General features: G+C 41.7%; 1 protein-coding gene across 2 annotated transcripts; it reads right to left on the bottom strand.

Annotated features, from left to right (window-relative positions):
- Positions 1-1536: 1536 nt before the first annotated feature.
- Positions 1537-16744, bottom strand: VPS37B (VPS37B subunit of ESCRT-I). Of its 2 annotated transcripts, none has more exons than XM_064466199.1 (4): positions 16567-16744; positions 7696-7867; positions 6976-7058; positions 1537-5863 (listed from the first exon to the last, which is right to left on the bottom strand). In XM_064466199.1, exons 1-4 carry the CDS (start codon positions 16669-16671, stop codon positions 5366-5368), a joined length of 858 nt encoding a protein of 285 aa, XP_064322269.1. In that variant the 5' UTR covers positions 16672-16744; the 3' UTR covers positions 1537-5365. The 2 variants fall into 2 exon arrangements, with proteins under 2 accessions (XP_064322269.1, XP_064322271.1); XM_064466201.1 differs by lacking the exon at positions 16567-16744 and adding an exon at positions 10252-10281.
- Positions 16745-22759: the final 6015 nt, after the last annotated feature.

A 22759-nucleotide genomic window follows, 5' to 3' on the forward strand; every position in this document is an offset into this window, starting at 1 on the left:
ACTTGAACAGGTTGGAGGTAACAAGTAGTTCTAGAAGATAGCCTTTAGCTTACAGCAGGAGCCAGGGTTCAAGGTATGCATTAGCAAGTCTTCCAGTTTCAGCAGTTCACGATTTGTCCTGCAGGTAGGGAGAAAAGTAGAGATTTGGCTTCAGGTGAGGTTGAGAGTCCACCATAGGCTACCCAGGGACTGCCTGCTTTAGGGACAAGACATCAGCTGGGGCACCAGAGTCTCAGTAAGGCTTCTCTAGAACTTCAGTTGAGACAAAGATCTCTCAGAAGAACTCAAAGCAACATGTCTTCTTTCTAGTGATGAAGTCTCGGAAAGGCGAACAGACCTACCTTTAGGAGGCTTGTATCAGGGTTGACTAATATGCAACCAGAAGAGGACTCAAATTAGAGGAAAAAGTGCTACTGAAGGATCTGTTCAGGCTTGCACAGCCTCCAAAGTCAGCTTCCAAAGAGACAGGACAGTTTAAGACCACATGAAATACCGCCAGTGCATCACTGACACACCACTTGCCTTTTTTGTGTTACTTTGCTTTTTTTGTTATCCATTACACAGGTGACATGTGAGTCGCCCACCTGGCAAGGTCTGACCATACTGGGTTACCTCTCCTTTGCACAGGGAATGATCCCACCCAGAATGATCTCCCAGTGCATGTGAGCCGCGGCGAGGGGCCATCCGAACCCCAGTTTGGGAGCGGGCACTTCTTGAAACTTTGTATGCACGTGCTTCAAGCTGCAAAACATGGATGTTGCTGAAAATCCTTAGAAGAGCCAAGTTAAAGAACCGCAGATTTATGTAACACCATCCCCTTCCCTCGCCCACCTGCACTGAGTCAGCACAGCAAGTCTTCCCCCCTCTGTAGTTTCCTCTTTCTGCATCAGCAGCAGGTTATCAAATCTCTGTAGCCACCACAAAGGGAATGTATCAAGAAACAATCAAAAAAAGGGATTCTCTTCCATACATTGTTTTTCTGCAGTAGGACTTCTATTTCACATTGCTATTAAAGTGACAGATGTCACAGAAAATGACATCAGGTCTTTTCCGCCCTCTGACTCATATCATATTCCTACATAACCATGGTTGACTCATTTCTCCTAACTTGTCTTGGCCAAAATCTAAGTTTTTCCTCTTTTAACAGATAAAAGTAGCTCTCCCCTTTCCTTCAGCTTTTCCAAGTGAAGATTCTGAACATTTCCACTATTCCAGCTAATTGTAGGAAACTAAAACAAAAGCAAAAGGATTCTACTGGCAAGACAGCCCGCATACCTTGTTGCCATGACCATGCAGAATCTACTCTGAGTGTACCTGTCCTGTATCAGCTACATACAAAATGGACTCACTATATCCAGTCACTAAAAACATGGCCAACAGATTTACTATGAATAATTGAAGTTATTTTCTTGCAAATTGATGTCCTACATTCACCTACAACTGGTTTTATGTTGCTACATAAAAACCACAATTAGTACTGAAGAACATTAACATAACTCCACCGTGATTAAATGAAGCCACAATAGGAACATGACACCAAGAGATACACTATTTTATTTAAAATCAGACCACAGTAGATTACAGAAAGACTTATTATGCAAACAAATCCACTGTACATTTCACAACGTGCTAGGCATATAAAATTTCCTCTTTATTAGACTGTCCAGGATTACACAGAGGAACTGTTCAGGTGCGGGACGACTCTACCTCCTCAGAACTCAGTGCTTGCTAAGTAGCTCTATATTCAGGCTAAGGGAACTGTTGATTGAGCTCTGTATCTAAGTCATTATTCCAGTTTGAGAGGGCAGAGAAGTCCCAAGAGGTCGAAACTGAGGTTGTAGAAGTTGGGGCACCAAACAGAACGGTTACTCATGACCAGACTGTGCCCAGGGCTCTGCCTTCTGGCATCACGTGAAAGCTTATATTCTATATAGTCCCTCCAGGGTCACTGGTACCAAGGTGACCTGTGTGGATCAGCTGTGCTAGAACAACCAACTCCGCTTCCTCTAGGAGACAGCACTGAAGCACAGTAAAACTCATCCTTGAGTTTGTACCATTCAATGCTGATCAATCAACCAGCCTAACTGCATACAACTGAATTATTCATAAATTACAAAACTGCATACAAAAGACCAGCAAATGTAATGCCATCCAAAGAGAGCATTTCAACACTACCAACACTCTAAAGCTGTGTGACACATGATATTTAAAAGATTATTCTCTACTCCAATTGCTTTGGGGAAGTATGTGTTATTTGCAGACATTAAAAATCCTCAAGACAACATAATAATATATATATATATTTTGGCAAGCATACTGAGCCACCCCCTCCCAAATCTCAGCTTGCCTATGGCATTTTAATCTCACTATCTTATAAACAGTGCAAATTAGTATGATTCTAAACATCCTAGCCTTAGCAGAATTTATTTATTAGCTGTAATAGAACAGGAGAAGCTGTCCAAGGGCAACAGGTCGAAAGCACTGACACATCACTTGCCCGACTCATTCAGGTTAGTGTTTCGTAACACTTGCTTCTGAAAGGATTTAAACAGCTTTCCACAGTCATGTTCCTCCTTTACTCTTAAACATTACCATCAGTCAAGTATATTTACAGTTTGTGTGCACACACACACAATTAATGGCAAAATGTCTTCCATGAGCAGCTGGATTTCAGTTATGAGATTGCTATAACTGAAACATCACATTAGTTACATTATCTGTGTTCAAACTGATCCATCAGTGAAGGCAACTACAAGCTTACAAATAGAAGATACAGCCTTTGTTTTTTCTGAAGTATGAGGGTGAGTTTTTCTGTAAAAGAAAGTGCTCTTGAAGAGCCCTTAAATTAGAGTTAAGCAATGGCCATTCAAATGATAAAAATAGTAATATCTTAGTATTACAATCACAAGTAGTGATCCTAAGGCACATCAGCCACATGCATATGCAATAATGCATTGTTTTGCTTTCAGACAGAAAAATTGCATTAGCTTTGTCTGTATTTAGTTTGCACAAGAGTTTGTTTTTAAATGAAGTATCCCTGAAAGGTCATATTATCACAAAAGTTACCAAAAGACAGAAAATTTAACAAGTAGTAAAAATATTTTTTAACTACTACCACCAATAAAGTTAAGATACATAAAATGCAGTGCAAATTCAAAATACACTTATCTATCACCTCCATCACTTCTGAGGATTTTCAGCCCTCGGAAAAAAAGTTGGCACTTGATAAGTGTAAAATATACCTGGTTGTTTTTATTAAATGTTAGCAAAACTGATTTGAGAGTGTTTTAGAGTTTTTGTGTAGCAGGCTCAAAGTACGTATTTCTGTACTCGGTCACCACCCTGGTAACCCCCACCCACCTTAATTCTTTCTAGGACACAAATCATTTCTACAGCAGCCTTACATTTAGCATTCAGATACAACAGTTGCCATCCAAATACCAGCACTAATAGCACAAAATTACTTTGAAATGAGTCATAATTAACCATGCTTATACAAAGCTTCAGTGAGAAAATACTACCAAGGAAAGATATTACACTATTTAAAAAAAAAAAACCGAAACACATCCTGTACCATCACTAGATTACAGAAAAAACACACTTTGCAAACAAATCCAATGCACATTGCTTCACAAAATCGCCCATTTATAGAAACTTTCCAGACTTACACTGGGGAATTGGTTCAGATGACAGTAACACTGACCAACCTTCTGCCCTTTGTCTTTAGAAGGCAAAACAAGCCAAATAACCGTATTTCCAGAACAGAGAGCTTCCTGTTATGAGCTTAATTTCAGATTAGTATTTGCTAGCAACCACCACACTCCAGAGGAAATGATTAAGGGACAGTCAAGGGCCTTACATGAAAAAAAAAAAAAAGATATTCTATTTCGACTGATGCTGTTTGTAGTACAGCCTTACAAACAATGTAGTGCATTCCAGGATAATGATATGGAAGTGTTTTGAAATGCAAGGCCTATGACAGACTCGGACTGTGAGATCCTTAAATTACCATGCATTAGTTGAAAGTTGTTTGTGGATGTGAGAAACTGATAATGAATTTATGGACACATTCTGCACAGGCAACAAGTGTTAAGATTTGCCTCTCCCAATAACTGATTAAAATATCAGCCTGTGTCTGCATCTTAGGCTTCAAGAGTCCAATTGAGAATGAAATCTGAGCTCCCCCTCCAGTGGCATAAGAAGTCAAGAATGGGTTATATAAGACGCAAACAGCCACCATGGAGTTCAGAAAGCTTTTCTGTTTTGCCTGCTTGCAGAGAAATGTTAATAGCAAATTCCAGATAGATACACATGCCAGAAACTGCAAAACTAAAGGAAATGGGAAAGTTAAAAACAGTTCTGCCAAGCGAGAGGCTGAGTTTGAGGGATAAAATGAAATTGCGGAGCTTCAAGTGGGCAATCACATGACATGAAAACCCAGCATTTGATTAAGAAAATACCCTGCCTAGATTCCTGGAATCACATGATATCAAAAGCTAAGCACCTGTGTAAAATACCACCTCGGTATCCAAGGTGTGGAGAAGAAAAAAACACCAAAAACAAACAAAAAATCTGTAAGAAAGAGTCTTAATAGGCAAGTAAATAAAAATGCCTCGTAAAGTTTCTATAAAACTCCAAACTGGCTCTACAAACAGTTTAGTTTAATTTCAAGAGACCAGGGCTTTCAGGATATCAAACTATTTAGGAGTGGGAGGAGTGTGCACTTTTATTATGAGAGTCTAAGGAAACAACTGAAATGTAGAAATGAAACTCCTATAACTTTTACAGTCTAAAAACCACAGAACATTCTCTGACAAGAGTTTCAGCTCAGTGAGCTCTGAAAATGTTGTGCACCTGGCCACAAATGCTGTTGTCTGGGTACACTGCAAAGGATGCTGACACGGTCCATTGCAACTCTTCGCCCAGTATTCATATATGGTTGTTACTATCCAAACACTGGCACTGATAGAGAATTCTTTAGAGAGACAAATAGCTCCCAGTTTGCCACACATACATCCAGCTGCAACAGGAATACATCAGAAGAGGATGCTGATTTACCATCACTAAAGAATTCAGAGCGTGATTCGATTTGTAATATCAGGAAATCCACTGTACGTTGTTTCATGATTTGATGGATTTACAAAATTTAGACCCTATCACCTTCCTAGAAAAACCTTGTTGTCACTGATATTTGAAAAAAAAATAATCACATTTACCAAACACAACTGCAAACCTCTGTGCCACAGCTCAAATTTTGTACTCCATTGTGCAAAAAACAGAGGCTTTCCATTGCCTACATCAAGTCTCTGATGGGGAGAAAAAGGAAATATAAGCACCAATACATAAGTTAGGCGCACCAAAATATTCACTGGAGGATAAAGCCAGGATGTGGTGGAAGGCGAGGTGGTCTTTGGGGAAGAGCTGGAGGGTACTGTGGTGCAAACTGAGAAGGGTATCCTGGCTGTGGCATTTGACTTGCAGACTGAACTCCTGGTCGAGGTGGGAGAGGAGGATATGGAGCACCTGGATAAGAAAGAGCTTGTCCTGAACTCATGGCTGCAGTAAACGGAGTAGGAAAGCGTCCTGCTGGGACTGAAGGTGGAGGGGGTGGTATTCGTCGGGGCACAACTGAAGGAGGAGTGTTTGCATCCGAAGTGTAGGAATCTTGAGGTGCTGGTGGTGTCTCAGGTGCTCTCGGCTGAGTCTGCGGCTGAACCTGTGGAAGTCTCTGTCCCTTCAGCACCATTTCTTGGAGCTTCTCAATTTTTACACGTCGCAGGTGAGCCAGTTTACGCTTGCTCTGGTACTCATCAATGAAGGAATCCAGTGGTATTTCACCATCAAGAAATTTTTCTGCCATATTCTGTCAAATATGGAACAGTCTCTTAGAAAATGGCATACTGCAAGAGAATCTAAATGGCTTATATCCTAAAAATAGCATAATTTTGCCTGTTATTTTCCAGCTTGCATATGGAAGGTGACTGGCATACTAAGAATTCTGAGCAGAATTTTGAATTAGTTATTACTCAGAAGCATTGGGAGTTTAAATTTATACTGAAGCAACAGCAGTAAGAACATCTGAATCTAGCTCTGAATGTTCCCCTGATCATCGGAGACGGGAACAAATCAAGTCCAACAGCTTTCCAGATTGCCAGCTAAGCTGAATTACAGCTCAGTACTGCTTCCAATGCCAACAGAAACACTGAGAACTCTGCAAGCCTCAGTACAGAGAGGCGGATTATTGCTAAGCCAGGTTTAATACTCATGCTTACTTGTAGCTTTAGGTAAATGATATTCAATAATTAAGAGAGGTGACTATACATGTCATCACAAAATCCAACTTGTCCTGGGAATATCTTTTTGTGATCACAACTCAGGGCCAATAAGCAGGTTTTTCCCCTGATGCTAACATGCTGTGTAGCTATAGAGAACGTCCTACAGGCAAACCAGCAAACAAAAATCAAACACCTTCATTTTTCTGAAAACAGACCACCCTTCAAGCACTTGTATCACAGCAAGGGGGTGACTACTGGCACTTAGATACATTGAAATCATAATGGAATATTTCACCAGAAATGCTGGAGAATAGTGCAGTTTTTCATTAGGTTACTAACTGACATTTCAATGGATTAATAAATATACCAGGCAAACACCATTAAAAAATAATTCCATGTTTATACACTATGAGTTTGAAGGCAATGCCAAGAACTAAGAGGGTTTGGCTTTCTCTTCCGAAAAAGAAGATTTTCTCTCTCAAACTTCAAAGATGTTAAGAGTGAAAAAACTACTTGGATTAGAAAAAAAATTCTCACTGAAACCTAATGACTGTTCACTGAAGTTCCAAGCAAAGACCGGATCATATTCTTAAAAACATCCCGTTAGTCCATTACGTGCTCAACGCTATACTGCAGCTATGTACATTCAAAGTGTTCAGCAATGGGTATAATTGGCAGAACTGAAGTGCACTGTCATTACCTCTGTGTCTTCCTCAATCTTAGCCCCCTCTGTCTGAAGCAGCGCTAGCAGAGTCTCCAACGAAGCACTACTGGATTGTCTGTCTGTAATGGCACAAAAAGAACAGTAAATGACAGCTGGCTCTAAGTGACTTCTAACTGGAGCTATACAGCCTCAGCAAGCATAAAAATTTCTAAGGTACATGCGTACAACTAGCATTCTCCATTGTTCTAGACAGGATGATCTAGAGTAAGAAAATATATTAAGTAGTTTAGGAATACTGACAGAGTGCTAAAAGCTGAAATTTAATTACAATGATATATTTATAATATTGAAAAAGACAAAGCACTTCAAGTGCAGTATCAGACATACAATACTTCATAATTCAGTATGAAATGAGAACACTAAATGTAATATTCATTTGATTTATGATTAATCACTGAAAATTCAAATTATGTTTTGCCTTTTTAGCAAGGTAAACAAATTTGATCATTTAGAGAACAGTAGGTCAACAACAGGTAGGTAACCACACAGTAATAGAGTGTACAGTATCTGTTACTAGGTGTAGCAGATACTTAATAAATCATTAGAAGCATGATCTCTTTCAGAACTAGATGAGAATGACATTTCATTTTGTACCTTAATTCACACAGCTAAAAATGAGACACCAAAACAAAAAATGTGCAACAGATTTACACTCACTTAGAAAACAGCAAATCAATCATCAACAGAAAATGTTACCTAGTTTTGTTTTCTTTATCTGGTATGCTTCAAAAAGAACTTGCAGCTCTCGATATTTTTCAGTCAAATTTGATTTCAAAGACTCCAACTTTGGCTGGTACAAAAGATTGCCTTCTGCCAGACTGCGGTTGCTGGCAAGAGTCATGTCCTTGCTGTGTTGAACATTTTGGGCCTGGAAAAAAAAAAAGTGTGTGAAATGACAGTGAAAAAATCAAGCAAGACTAACTTATTTAGACAATGTAAGAATTTACAAACTTCTAAATAAACAACAAAAGCTCTTTGTAAAAATTAGTTCTATGGTATTGGACCTGCAACTAATAACAATAGTTTTGGATTTTTTAATGAACAGTGGGAACGTCTACTGTTTTCATGGGTACGGTCAGCTTCAGCTATTGTGCTCTCTTCTCATGATCTCTTTTTTCTGCTACACAAAATCCTTTCTCACAAACTGTATTTTTACTGTTCTACTAATATACTATTTTACTAGCATATCATCTAGAAGGAATAAGAAGGTCTATGCTGCAAACAGCATGTCGAAATCATCTAAAACGACAAGGGACTGTTGAAGCTCATGGGGGAAAGACCTTTCAGAGGAATTGCCCTGAGAATAAGAATCTCCTCTTTCAGCTATGAGCACCTGTGACTGAATCACTTTCTGAACAGGAATTAATACTGATCAGAAGTCACTTTCCTGCACATTTTTTTCCACATGCAGCAGAGAGCTCATTAAACAGTTTTCTTCTCCAAGCTGGAAACCATAATTACTTGAAGAGTTTTTGTTGTGAGCACAGACTCCTAAGGACCCCCCCCTCTTTTGAGGGGGGCAGAGGTGCCCATAAATGCTCCTCCAAGCGGAATTGCTTTTGCCGATCAGAAGAGGAACTGGGTTCCTGCTGCGCTGTATTGCCTGCAAGAGGCAGGTCTCACCTCAGCGGTATGGCAGTCGCTACTCTGTAGAAACCAGTCTCTAGGTGCTCGTTTAGACATTTCTGCTAAGTGGCAGAGGAGTGCCGGTTATGTCACCCAAGTTTCTTCTAATTCTTGTCAAATTTCTGTGAGGTCTGACACGCTGTCTGTCATAGCTTTGTGAGATCAGTTTTACATTCATGCCCTGCTACCTGAGGTGTTTTTAATAAACTTTTACCCAGTATTTAATGTAGATGCTGCTTCATTGCCTCCTCATGCACCACCCTTACCATTCCCCCATAATGAACATTGACAGATAAAGCAACAGTTGCTCTTAAAAAAAAATATATATATCTTTGAATCCCAGCAACATCCACACAACAAGACTGCAGAGGAATGTCATCCTTTATCTCATCAAAATGCAAAAACTTAAGACTGCATCATTACAGTGCCCTCTCCAGAATATTCTTCCCCAACTATGTCAAATCAATCCTGGATTAATGCCAAAAGCTTGTTTTTCAGTTTAATCCTTTTGCTTAACATATGCTAGCCCAAAGACATTGTTCCTGAAGAACAAATGACAATTGTCAGAAAACCAAGATTCGACAAGATTCCGAGTTTGCTCATACACATACATGCACGCGATTTTATCAAGACAGTCTCATTAGATTCATTAAAATATTCAGACATCAAGGGGGGGGGGGGGCAAGGGATCTGACTTCAGATCTTCAGTCTGAATCAACAAGTGGGACAGCTTTCCCATCGCGAAACTGACTGATTCTATTAAGCTGCCTTCAAAATCAGCGAAATATTTGGTACACTGTTTGTGACCTCCTACATTATTATACCACTTCTAGCTCACATCATCCCTGTTCAGCTATAACAGATCTTATTTACAGACAGCTGCACTGAATTTCTTCCTTTCACACTCATGGATGGATATAGGAGAGCCACACCTCAGAAACAGGAAAAGGGGAAACCCAAATGAGCTATTTAAAATCCCCAGAAAAGGACAGGATCAGAATTCAGGTGTTCTTGGCAGTCTGAGCACATGACTAGGTGCATCAGGTGAAAATATTTTGCAAGTGTAGCAACAGTATCTTCAAAAGCAATTACTTCCTTTTGAAATATTTGTACATTGCTTTAATCTTCTAAATTCAAAATTGTCTCAGTGTTTCTTAAACTTATCTTTGGCCCCGATATTGCTCTTCAAATACTCTTGCACTCTGTAAACCACTTTTTTAAAAAATCAAGTCAAGGATAATGCCGAGTCCTAAATTCTACATCAATCAAAATAAAATTCTATTCCAAATTGTGAAAATCAGATAAATGGTACTTGTGATACTATTTTGTCTTCTTGAGATTCTCATGTGAACCCTAAACCAGCTTCCAGCCCTATGCTTGTGTTCAACTTGAAACCTTTCCAAGAATAAAAAGAAAATCCCCTCTTCTCACTTTTGAATCCAATGCAAAAAAAATTTAAATTAAACTGGCTGCTTCCATTTGTTTCTTCTCCTGTGATCCAATGCTGTTAAGACTGTTGCTTTCGGAAAGCCTAAGTCCCCCTATTTTACATTGTTTCTAACTATTAGGAAGGGAACTAAAATACACATGATTTAACAGCTCAATTACTGGCATTTAGCTTCTTACCAGATCACCTGCCATCACCACAAGTTTTATTAACCAGCTGTCCTCTGAACTGCCAATCAACGACAACTGCATGCAAAACGATTCATCATTTCTGATGCCTCTCCTCTTTCACCACTTTAATGAGCAAATGACTTCCTTCAAGAGACTTCAGTTTGATCTGGTGATTGTATTTTCACTGCTTGTAAGGCTGATATTCTCATTTCAAAGCAGCTGCGCAGTCAGTCTGGCAAGACCAGTTTTATGGGTGAACTTTGATCTTTCTTCAGAATGAAGAAAGATCCTCTAGAGAGAAAAAAAACAGTGGACACAAACCTATAAACTTTTCAAGAGCACAAATCCCACAAAAAGGAACCTTTTACTGAAATTATTATATCATAAAGAGGGGAAGCAAGAACTCCAGGTAAACAGACAGAATAACAGAAAGTTTCCTTAAGTAAGTTACTTTTAAGTAATTCTCCTGCCTCAAGTATCGTAACATCTCTCAACAGGACTAGGGAGGGTAAGGAGGAAACCAATGCCTCACTTTCTACAATGATTTTCTGAATAACTTTACTTTTAAATAATTTCAAATGTGTGAAGATTAATAAATATCAGCATGACATGATGTACTTGCCTTGTAAGAATAACACTTAAAAAATCAGTACTATGACCTACATACATCTAACACAGAGTGACATCCTTTCCTGTCCTTGGTATCTGATATCTAGCAATTATGGACTACTCTAACTTAAGCAGAAGTCTTAAAAATACTCAGTTTAAAACTGAAAAAAAGTTAAGGTATCCGTAATCACACTCAAAGTTACCATGCTTGAAATTATACAAGACATTATGACTCAACTTTTTCCACTTCTAAGAAGGGCACATTTTTCCTACAGAAGTTGAACAATAAACATGATTAACATTTAATGATCCATTCAAGAGTCAGTTTTGAAGTCTCTACTTCTAGCATTAGTCTGTGTCAAATGTCTTTAAAAAGTGGACAGTTGTAGAGATGAGAAACTCAAATCGAGTCTTATTCAAAACCAACAGGAAGAGCCAGCTCCTCAAATACAAGGTAAACTTACAAGTGACATTTAATGAAACTTGAGCTGGTAAAGACCCATCTACCTGTTCAGGACATTTAAATGCTGCATGTCACTGAAGAAAGCTTGAAGTCTGTGGAATGAGTAAATTCTATTTCACAACAAACAGAACAAATGTAATCCCAACACAATGCAACTTGAAGACAGTCATGATTTTACAAACCAGAATAATCTCTGGTACTGATGTTAAGGTCTGTGTAATAAGCCTTTCTGCAACTGTTCCACTGCATTTAGAAGTTAATTCACAGAATCAGAAAAGCAAACACTGTGAAGTTAGCCTAAAAAGCCCTATAGAAAAACTTTCAAAAAACGTTGACTAATTCAAAAGAAAAAAAAAAGTTGCAAAATCATCCAAGGGTCAAAGATACAGTACAGCATCACCAGTCTATTAAGATTATCAATGCAGCACAAAGCATGCTTTCAGCATCCATTTTCAGCTTTCCACACACCCAAGACAATAGCCAAGCAAGAAATAAGTCCAACAGAAGTTATTTTGTTGTCGGACATGTTGTGTGACAAAAAGGTGTATTAGCAGGGAACTGCTACTGCATCAGATGTTCACCTGCCTCCCGGAAGTGCAACGACAAAAAGTAATTAAGAAAAATAAGCAAACAGCATGCAACTAGCAGAATTGCTAACAAGACTATTGAGGTCATGAGCACTTCAACAGGCAGGAAACACTAATGTGAAAACAGATGAAAACTATCAGTCAGAATCACAAGACATAACCAGACAGGACAGTATTAAAGAGAACACAAGCTTTTTTTTAACTGCTAAGCTCTCACTATGAATTCTGAATTGGACAAATTGGGCAAGACTGAGCTGCTCATAAAAGGATTTTAATGGCAGAAGGATAGTTCACCACTACTCAAACCAAACTGTGCACGCTGCAAGAAAATGAAGCCATGGACACAAAGAGGTTATTAGAGACAAAAATTGTGGTTTGTACAGCACTTCAAAACTTAAGATGCTTAAAATATGAGTTTAACAGAAATAATTTGAATAATTTTACTCAAGGATTTATTTAATGAAGCACTTCCAAGAACAGGCAGCAGCAACTGTTTTGGGAATTGAGACGCTACTGCTTTCATCAATTGCAGCTTTGTTTCATGCCACTTTTAAAAAAAGGAAGAAAAATGCTGGATAAAAATAAAACAGAAGCTAGTACTAGCTTAGCAACGTTTTTACTGTTTATCATTTACCCCAAAATAACGGTCTGCAGCAGGAGGTATTTGTGCATCACTCCTGTTCTTCCAAAAGCACGTTCCCAGAAGAACAATTCCAGACCAGCTGCCTCCTGTGATGCAGTCTGAGTGACTGAAATCCCACCTACCCACAAAGTCCATGAAGTGGTGCTATAATTATAAGCTTGCTTTGGCAAGCACCACAACAAGTAGTCTCCCAGTACTTTCACGAAAAAGTCTCTTAAGGAGCTATAAATAAAAAGTTTTAAGTGGCACCATTTTAATTGCTTTATACATAGCATGCATCCATGTTAGTTTTAGGTTTCTCTGGTCTTGCTCTAGTCTTTATTATTCCCACATTCTCTTTCACTTACACATACTTGTAAACTAGAAGTAAAATATGCAGTCACACTGCGGAAGTATAACAATGCACATTTGGAGTGTCAAATTAACCCCTGAAACAGGAGCTGACAGGTGCAGAGTAGGAGAATAGAGACTTCTTTTACAAAGAAGATTTAAGAGTGCTTTTTATACATACTGGTGAATGATAATACACCTAACAACATCTGTTTAGTAATAAATATTAATATGTATTCCAAAGTAATTAGACTTGCTAAATTTAGGTCTTCTGATTACATAAGTACTAGCTTTAAAAGTTGCAATCCCTAAACGTTTACTCCAGAGGAAAGAGACACCCAGAACTGCAATTTGCACTCATCAGACACAGGCAGGTCACTCATTTGATGCTTAGCTGGAAGAGAAAAATCTATAGTTGTCACCAAGTTTAATTCTTAACTTTGTAACTAAATTTCATGTTTGGCAAACAAGAACATAACCACTTGCACAATGTGGTTTTAGGACAGGAGTGGGAATCCAAGAAATCTGGGCATGCGTTCGCATAGTTTTAACAGGACTTTCTGCACTGCCCGATCTTTTCAAATGGCTTTTGGGAAAAGGACTATGCTTGAAAACCCCTTCTGTGCTTGCCAGTGTACTCTGAAATCCTGGAATGAGAGGAAGGCAATACATCGCTGACTTCTTGACTTCATATAATTAAGGTCTTCAAGCGCAAATAAGTTTTGGCAGCAGAACTTCAGTAGTCAGCTACACAATCTTGCACTGTTTCTAAAGTGATGTTCTAGTAGGTAAGAAGAAAACTCCTTTTCACAGGAGAAATTCATCAAGTCAGGTCACAAATTCTCTCATCTATGCTGTTCAGAGTTATCACATTAAGACTGAGTTTTAGAAACAGTCTACTTTTATTTCATAACGATGAATACTGTACAAGTACCACAGAGATTAACCTGAAAGGATTATTAAAAAAAACTCACAAAAAAACCCACAAAACTCAATTTTGAAAGACTAGGAGTACCAGACAATTGGCTTCCTTCCTCTTTCTAACAGACAAGATGTTCATTGTTTGAGTGCTAAAAGCCTAAGGGCTTCAAAAACAACCTTACAGACAGAAAAAGCAGCAGCTTAGATCTTTGATTCTACATTGTCACATACCAGGTGATACAATGTGAAGGACACTGTACATGCACATTACCCCAGTGAAATATGAATGTGCACGTGAGCACGCACACACACACACATATATATACACACACACCCACCCCCCCCAATGACATATACAAATCCTGCTCAAATGCTGCACAGGAATTCCCTTTAAGACTGGAAGATGCCTATTTTTAGCTATTAGCAAGAAAGCCAAGTGGTTTTCCAAATCCTCCTCTTTGTGAACAAAACATTGGTTTTTGAGATGGGTTTCCCTTGCAACAAGGCGAACAAAGGTTTTTTCAATTACGGAATAATCAGCTTTAGTCAGCTTTGCTGCTGAAAATACAAGTGACCTCAGAGAAGTGACTCAGGAACCATGATATAATTGGCATACCACAATGAAATTACACATCTGAGGACTTTGGAATAATGCTACAACCTAGATATGTATGGACGGACAACCGAATACCTACACACGTAGCAGTGAAGTCATCTGGGTTCCTCCTTAATGTTCAGGATTTCCCTCTCTCCCTCTTCCTGCCACATACTTCACAGTGAAAAATCAGGACGCAGTTGCACAAACTCAAGCAGTAAACAATTCAGTGAAGGCAGAAACAGAAAGAAGAAGTATTTGAGCACAGCCAATTCCTTCCAAGATGGGTAAATGCATTTCTAGTTGAACAGACTCTAGTAAAAGCCTCCACACACAATAAAAGAGGATTATACCAGACAGTAGTATAGCCCTATTTCCACACAGCTTGAATACCTTCAAACCGAGCCACACTTTCCAAACACCACAAAATATTCCCTCAGGCCTGGAGAACTTTACTCTACAATTTAAAAGCCTTCTGTTGCCAACAAAAGAGGAAAACCAGAGGGTCAAATTGAGAATAAGGTCTAATATTGCAGTGAGAGAGAATCTTTTCTACTACGGTCATGAGGTTTTCTGTCACTTCTGACCTACAGTCTTAAGTATGTATTGACAAATAAATTTAAAAAAAAAAACCCACCAGTCCACTGGGCCAGGCCTTCTGCTGATGTACCTTGTCAGAGGTCACGCTGAAACCAGCAATACTGCACCCATTTATATCTTTACAAAGTTAAGGAAAGTCAACTGATTATAATGGGCTTAAATATTTAGACTTGATATAGAAGGGTACTCCTGCCCACCCAATAAACCACAGTGCCTCTAAGATCTCTGCATGTTTTACTTATTACAGCAGTATCTGTTTCTTCAGCAGTTTAAGTTCTCAAAATACAAGCTCATACAAAAAGCTATTATGCCTGTCCCTCTCTTGCAAATCTATTTACGCAAAGTTCAAAATACTAACTGCTGCATAACACAGCAAGTAAATTCCCGAGGACACCTTATTATCTCGGCCTCAACCTTCAGTGGGCCTCTTCATCTGTTGTACTTGAGGTGATCCAGAACAATTTCCTCAGAAGTACCAAAAGGGCAGGAATCTTAGTTTCAGGGGAAGCAATTATAATTGATTTTACTTAATAAACTAAGCGTCTTTCTCAAGAATATATCGCCACTTTATTTTTTTCCCTTGAGGCTTTTGTTCTCTAGTTTAAAACAAAACAAATAAATACAAGACCCAAAGAAGCACAGCACATGTCTTTAAAGTTTTCATATAAATGGTTTAATTTTATTTGTTTTTAGCTGACTATACAGTCAGAGTCTTTTCGGAGCATTTATGGTCAAATAAACCTGGACACGTTTCGTATCAGACCTGTGATACACAGGAACCACGGGCATATAGAGAAACCAGTAGAAGACAAGCACAGCAGCAGGAAAAAAACAGGCTTCTATTTTGTTTTAACAAACACAGATCCGAAAGCACGGCTTAAGAGTCTAATACACTGACAAAGACGTTTCAAACAGGCAAAAAAAAGCACCAGAAAGCCTGACAGCCCTCACCGCGCCCAGCATACCAACTCGGGCACACAGAAATCTCTTTCATATTGTTTTGAATTAAAGTTTCGCTGAGATCGAGACCACAAATAGGACCGACTTCACCCTGACAAAATCCTTCATCGCGGCCAAGGCACAAAACAAGGGCTGTATTAACGGAAAAACTGATCCCACCTCCGGTCCCCGTCACTGTCTCCTAATTTAGGACAAACCGAGCATTTTCAGCACGGCGGGCCCTCGGCCCCCCTCCTCCGGCACCCGGCGCTCGGGAGAAGTGCCCGGGCACAGACCCCCCCTCACCGAGGGCCAGCAAACAAAAGGCCGGGAGGGAGGGGGGGGCGGAGCGGGGCAGGCAGCGCTCCCCGCAGCACCGGGGCTCCCCATTTACCGGCCGCTGCATGGCGGAGCCGCGACCGCCGGGCAGGGCCGTCAGGAGGGAGTCACCTGCGCCGGGGGTGGCGGGGAGGCGGTCACTAACACCCCCCGCACGGCAAGCGGTGAGGGAGGCGGCGGGACGGCCAGCCCCGGGCCCCGCGGGCGGCGCCCCGGCGGGCTGGGCGGGGGGGGGGGAGGGGAGGCGGCCCGGGGGGAGGCCCCGGCCCGGGCGCGGGGCTGCGCGGTCGCTCCTCACCTCTTCCATCTCGCGGGCCATGTCCTGCAGCTGCTCCTCGTCGTCCAGCAGCGCGCTGAGCTCCTGCAGGCTCAGCGCCTCCAGGCGCCGCACGTCCAGCGCCATCGCGGCGCGGCGCGGCCCGACTCCCCTCGACCCCTCTCCCGCTCCCGCCGCCAACCGGAAGTGCCGCCGCGCTGTCGCCCCGGCCCGGGGTGGGCACCGCCCTCGGCGCCCCCTGCTGGGGGGGCGGGACGGCAGCGCGGGGGGCGGGGCGTACCAAGGAGGGCGCTGTGGTGGGGGGGGGCGGTTGCGGGCGGTACCAAAGGGAGGGCGCGGGGGTCCCTGCGGCTGAGGGTAGCAGTGAGCCCTGAGGGATGGCCGGAGGGGTCCCGGGGCGAGCCGGGCCCTGGGGAGAGCGGGAGGCTGGGGGGGCTTCGGGGAAGCCTGTCTGGGGCTGTGTCGGGCAAAGCCCACCGTGGGGTCACAGCGCAACAGGCCTCCGGGCCCGGCGCAGGGCGTGAGAAAGGTCCCGAGGTGGTGGCGGCTGGCCCGGGACAGGCTGCCCGCTGAGGGTGTGGAAGGGCAAGGTGGCGTTCCCAAAAGACACCGGGCGTCGAGGGGCGTCTCTCAAAGACGGCGGCCCTGGTGTTGGCCTGCAGGGCCCCTCAGAGCATGGTTTGTCAGCCTCGATCACACGGTGCCAGCCCGGTGCGCGAGGCCCTCGGTGTCCTGAGGGATGGTGGCTGTTGGAATGGCCAACGGCTTCATTTCATGGCACGGGGAGCAGACATTTCCCAGGGAGTGGACTTTGTCCAATGCCCGGCAAGGCCTGGATTGCTGAGCTCCAAGCCTTCACCTCAACACCAGAACCAGCCAGTTACAACGCTACTGCCTGGAAGTATTGTAGGCACTCGTGTTCCCCTTTTATGTCTGCACAACTGTAAATTAGGAAGGAAAGTCGGTAGAATTATTTAAGTCTCACTTCCTTACCAGGTTGGGACTTGGCTACAGTAATTCTCAAAAAAGCAACTGCATTGTTGTTCTCAAGCCTAGGCTGAATACCTCTTTAGGTTAAAAATAGCTAAAAACCGTATCTTGCCAACCTTTGGTGCTGGGTCTTTTTGTCTTTTAGCACTTTCTTCTTCAAGAGTGAAGGTCAAGAGATGTTTCTATCAAAGATCTATTTTATGGTGAATTTAAGTACTTTTGAAATGTAACATAGCAAAAGCTCTGCATCAATTAAAACATAGTTACATTTTGTCCTGATTTCTATCTGTTCAGTCACCAACGCTTTACTAGCTACTCTGCTAACACTTTGGAGCAGTAACTCCTTGATTACTACTATACTAGCATAGCTGATAAAGACAATTTTGCCTGGAAATAATTAATTGTGTTAACATAGCCCAAGTTGTGGCCATCTCTAGGGATGCACCACCTTCCTGGCCTGGTCTCATAGCTAAGGGATTATGGAAGTGGGTGTGCTTGTTTCTGTGTTCTACCAGAGATAGAACCTGAACAAGCACATGAACCAAAGCGACAGGGTAGGGATCGGACATGTGGTCACTGTCCTTTGTAGTTTACATTTTTGATCTAACTAGGCAAAAAAAATCAATATAGCGAACTGAATCAATCTCTGACGTAATGCTAGTACAATGTAATGATGTTATACTCAGGAAATTACCCATTACTTCCCGGCAGAACTAAAGGAAGACATGACAGCTCTATGTTTGCTCTTTTGTCCTATATCCAGCTCTCCATGCCTTTCACCCCTTGAAAAGCCCCCTCTGTCCTTATTATCCACAGGTAATAAAGACCAACAACATGCCACTGCTAGGGGAAGGCTTCCCAGCCTTTTGCCTGCTTAGTGCAAAGCTACTGTACACCCATGATGCAAAACAAGTGTATTCAGAGGCAGGTAAGAGCAAGATGTTTGTGCAGCAGGAAGCTCAGCTTGCTTAGGGTGGGGAGAAGGTGATTAGTGATATGGGCATGTGTCCACTCATCCACGTCACCGCACCTGCCTGTTGCTGTGGTATGTGCTGATCTCCTCCTCGTGTGGGGTGCCCTGCTCGGCGCACAGATGAGTTAGCAGCTGTACCCCTTGGCAGTGACATGAGTTTGCATGGGTCATTACAGCCTGACCTTGTTATTTAAAACCAGTAGATAGTTGTCATGCCAACACAATATCGTATACTGTATTTGCACATGCCCATCAAAAAGGTGGAGTTAGACCCTTGTGATAAACCAGACTGTAATTCTTCACATACAAACACACACACACACACACACACACACATATATATATATGTGCACACAAATAAAGGAATTAGTTGAGGGATTAAAAGCCCTTTCTTCCCAAGAACGTTAGTGATTTTAACTTCATAGCATAACTAAATAATTGGTATGGAGAGAGTGTGGTTTAGAAGAGTCTGACTCAGCTTCATGTTGTAAATCTAGTTTTACCACTGCCCTTCTGTGAGATCCTGAGCGGAGTTCTCGGCTTCCCTCAAGCATAGTGCCTTTTCCTTAAAAAGAGGTATAATAATAACTGCTCAGTCCCAGGCTGAGAGTGGAGAGGAAATGCTTTCGCTGAACAATGCTTGTAGAGATACTCTGGGTGAGTATCGCTGGTGAAGGGCGCTACAGTATGACAGTAATTGTATTGTCAATATGCTGTTGGCAAAGATGGTTTACAGTGACCTTCTAAGGAGCTTTCCTGTAACTATCTAATTTTTGTTTATGTTGCATGGAGTTGATGGATGTTCACTGCTCTAGACATCAAGGAATTGATTATTTGAATTACCTAATGGTAATCTGTATTAAAGCTGCATAATGCAGCACAATGAAGTCCTCACAAAACACACAAATGATCATAACTCATTTGTGTTCAAGTACAACACACATTAAAAATACCACTTGCCCCTGTGTAGATGTGTTTGGGTTCTGGGAATGTTGGAGAGGTGTGTCTATATTAAACATCTGGTCTGGTTTTGAGTACTTTGATCAGCATCTGCACGTGAGTGAGTTCTCAAGTTTGGCTAGAAAAGCAGCTGAGGTTGAGAGACAAGATAGGAGTCAGCCTCTTATGTATAACTATATAGTCTACTTGGACAGGTAGGAAAATGCCCTTCCATTCAGCAGTTTTCATGAAAGATAAAGGGTTTGTGATGGCACATCACTTGGACAGAATATGAAGGATTGCAGATAAACTAGGATTTTAGGCTACAGGGATTACCAAATATTGCAGTGCTGCAGGCTGAGATTTATCAGCTACCAAGCCCTGGTTCCTATTTGTCTTTGCTAAAATCCTTTTGAAGGGTGACAGTATTCATGAACATTAAAACTGTAAGCAGGCAAAGTACAGAAGTGTACTTATTACAGGAGAAATGGAACAAAAAATTGGGAAGACTACAGTGGAAGCCATGTCATGGTGAATAAGGAGTCAGGCTTCAGTCTTGGGGAGAACTGGCATCCAGCCTAGTTTAAATTAGAGGTTAGATTTTTTTTTTCTTTTTAAACTCTATCCTGGATTTCCTTCTGTCACCTCATATCCTTTTACAGTCAGTAGCACTGTAGCCGTGCATATTTATTAGATTTAGACATATTTTGCAAGTCACCTTCACAACAACTTCTTTTCTTTCCCTGGAAAAACTGGTTGGTTACTTAGAGACTGAATTTGCAAGTCTAATCTTTGGCGTTTTTTTAACCCTTATTAGTCTGGTTGCTCAATGGACAGATAAGTTTTCAGGCTCATTTGCAATTTGATTTCCTTCTATATATTAATCACAGTCCATACTTCTGTTTGGATTTCATAATCTAGATTCCTTCACACATGAAAACGACCTGCATATTCAAAATCCTGGGAGAGAATCCAGTGGTCCTGTTTGAGAGAAAACAGTGTTCCTGCTGTTTAGGAGAGCAAGAATTGTTTGTACTTCTTTCTTTCAGGAAGCCACAGGCATGAGAAGAGAAGCAGCTTTATATACCCACAAGTACTTTCTTTGCCTTAAGCTCACAGTGAAGCTAGAGTAGAAAAGGCAGATACTGTTTTTCCTCCCCAGACTGAGAGTCATCTCTGAACCTGAGCTAGAAGCACTCTGTTTATTTGCTTGTGGTATTTCCAGACCTGCTGGAAGCCTAGAAAGCACAGCCACTGAAACACACACAGGTGCTTACTGAGGCAGAAGTTGGTGCATGGGGAGACAAGTTGTTGGAATAAACACAGCTGTGTTTTCTCCATTACACTGTGTTCTCATTTACTGGGTCTGTCAGCCACATACCTTGTCTGCGCAAAGGTACAGGGGTAAGTAAATACATGTCCTTGGGGAATCACTAGGACTATAGGATCTCCTCTCGAACGTCATCTTGGATAGTTTTGATTTAAACACTGGAGAACCCTGTGGTTATACCTATTACAGGGAACGGTTAGAGCTTAGTAATAGTGAGGAAAACAACCTGCTGTGGAATATAGTCAACCTTTGTAATCAATTGTGCTTTCAAATGCCTAATTGCTTCCAACTCTGCCATGACAGTCTTCAAGCTGTGCCCCCCAAGTTAAGGTTTCAGATAAACCCAGCTGAGTTTCCTGCAGAGAAGACTCGTCCTTTTGAGAAGAGACTTTTTATCTGCATGGCTGTAATTGAGCCACTCCCGAACATATCTTGTTCGTGTTCCCATGTAAATGTCAACTCTGGACAAACCCGCAACCACAAAATACTACAGTTCAGGGTTTTCAGAGGGAACAGTGGCCTTGTTTCCAGGAGAATAGCCTGAAAAACAGTCTGCCCACAGGAAGCGAGGCCCAAGGGATGAGTTAGCTCCAGAGGTCAGTTTGTATTCCAGCACTGGAGCGATTCCCACTGCTGCACTGGGTTAAGCTCATCTTCATTGCTGGGCTTAGGTTGGCTAACGGGCATCTCTGACCTCAGTTTTCTCTTCAAAAAGAAGTCATAGTTGGAATTATTTTGAAAAGCAGGATTTTCTGTACAGTCACAAGGTTTGTGCTGGTCCATCAGAAATGTCTGCGTTAGACGAATATTGCTGGATCCCTGGTGGCGTATGGAGCTGCCACCAGACTTCCAGGCGGTAAGAAAACTGTCATGGCTTTAGCATACAGGCAGATCCACTTGTCACACACTAACAGCACAATGAAAGGACTTGTTCAAGCCACAAGATGTACCGATGAGTGGAAAAGTAGCCTTGAGTTACCTGGATGCAAAAGAACGAATTCAGCACCTGTGGCAATGAACAAAGTCAGGCCCTGTTATCAGCTTGGACTGGTGCCACCAGCAGAGACAACCTGCTGTTGCCGATGTGCCATTTCAGTTGAAGCTGTTTGGACCTGACCTGGGAGTACAACGCGGAGATTATCATCACAAGAGGCTTGGGAAGCAGGGCTCCCCTCCTGCAATTCACTGTAGTCTTCGCAATAAAACTAAACCAATTGTATTATCCAATTCCCCTTTTTGCAGCACTACCTGGGAGGGACACATGTGATACGATCAAATTCTTTTTTCTGGCATCTCTTGTACTAACAAGCATCGTCCTACCAGCACTTCCCAGGGTGAGTTGGTTTCCCTAGTTCCCCAGTAACCCCATTTTTCAATTAAGCAGAAATTAAGTCCACTTTTATGAACCACTGGCCACATTCTGCGCACAGGTACTGATAAAAATGCAGAATTAATCACTTGCCCGACAGTGCTGGGTGGAACCCTCAACCTTTTCATACCCACAGTGCAAATTTTCATCAAGCAGGAATGTACTGGCCATTTACTGAAGTGGTGAACTGAGGAGTTCAGGGCATGACAGAGGTTTCCTAAGTGGAGAAAGGTAAGACAAAGAAAGCTCTTATTCTTCCGAGGCACAGATTTTTATCACATCACAAGAGCAAGCAGCTGAAAAGAGTCCAGTCACGAAGCACTGTGCTTTCAGAATGGGTTAGACTGCCTGCCTTTCGTGTGAGACTGACTACCAGATGGATTCCAGGATGAAAACAAGTTCTTAAACAGGTTATACCTACTGCTGTGGCTCACAGCCATTATCAGACACTGAAGTCTTTTACATACCTAATTCTCCATGGGTTCTTCTTGTCATTTCCCACAAAGAAGCCAGAACATGTGCAGGGTGCAGCTGTACTCAGCCATCATCTCAGGTGAACATTACCTTAAAAACCATGAATGCAAAAAAACACCCCCACTAGATTGCCTCGATG

Source organism: Phalacrocorax carbo, chromosome 15 (genome assembly GCF_963921805.1).
Source record: "Phalacrocorax carbo chromosome 15, bPhaCar2.1, whole genome shotgun sequence".
Taxonomy (NCBI): Eukaryota; Metazoa; Chordata; class Aves; order Suliformes; family Phalacrocoracidae; genus Phalacrocorax; species Phalacrocorax carbo.

What these genes read in the sequence shown, in the direction of transcription:
- VPS37B (XM_064466199.1), bottom strand. Translation starts at nt 16,671, where the DNA reads ATGGCGCTGGACGTGCGGCGCCTGGAGGCGCTGAGCCTGCAGGAGCTC. An exon ending in GATAAAGAAAACAAAACTAG is followed by an intron (nt 7,059 to 7,695) that starts GTAACATTTTCT and finishes GTGCCATTACAG; the next exon opens with ACAGACAATCCAGTAGTGCT. An exon ending in AGATTGAGGAAGACACAGAG is followed by an intron (nt 5,864 to 6,975) that starts GTAATGACAGTG and finishes CATATTTGACAG; the next exon opens with AATATGGCAGAAAAATTTCT.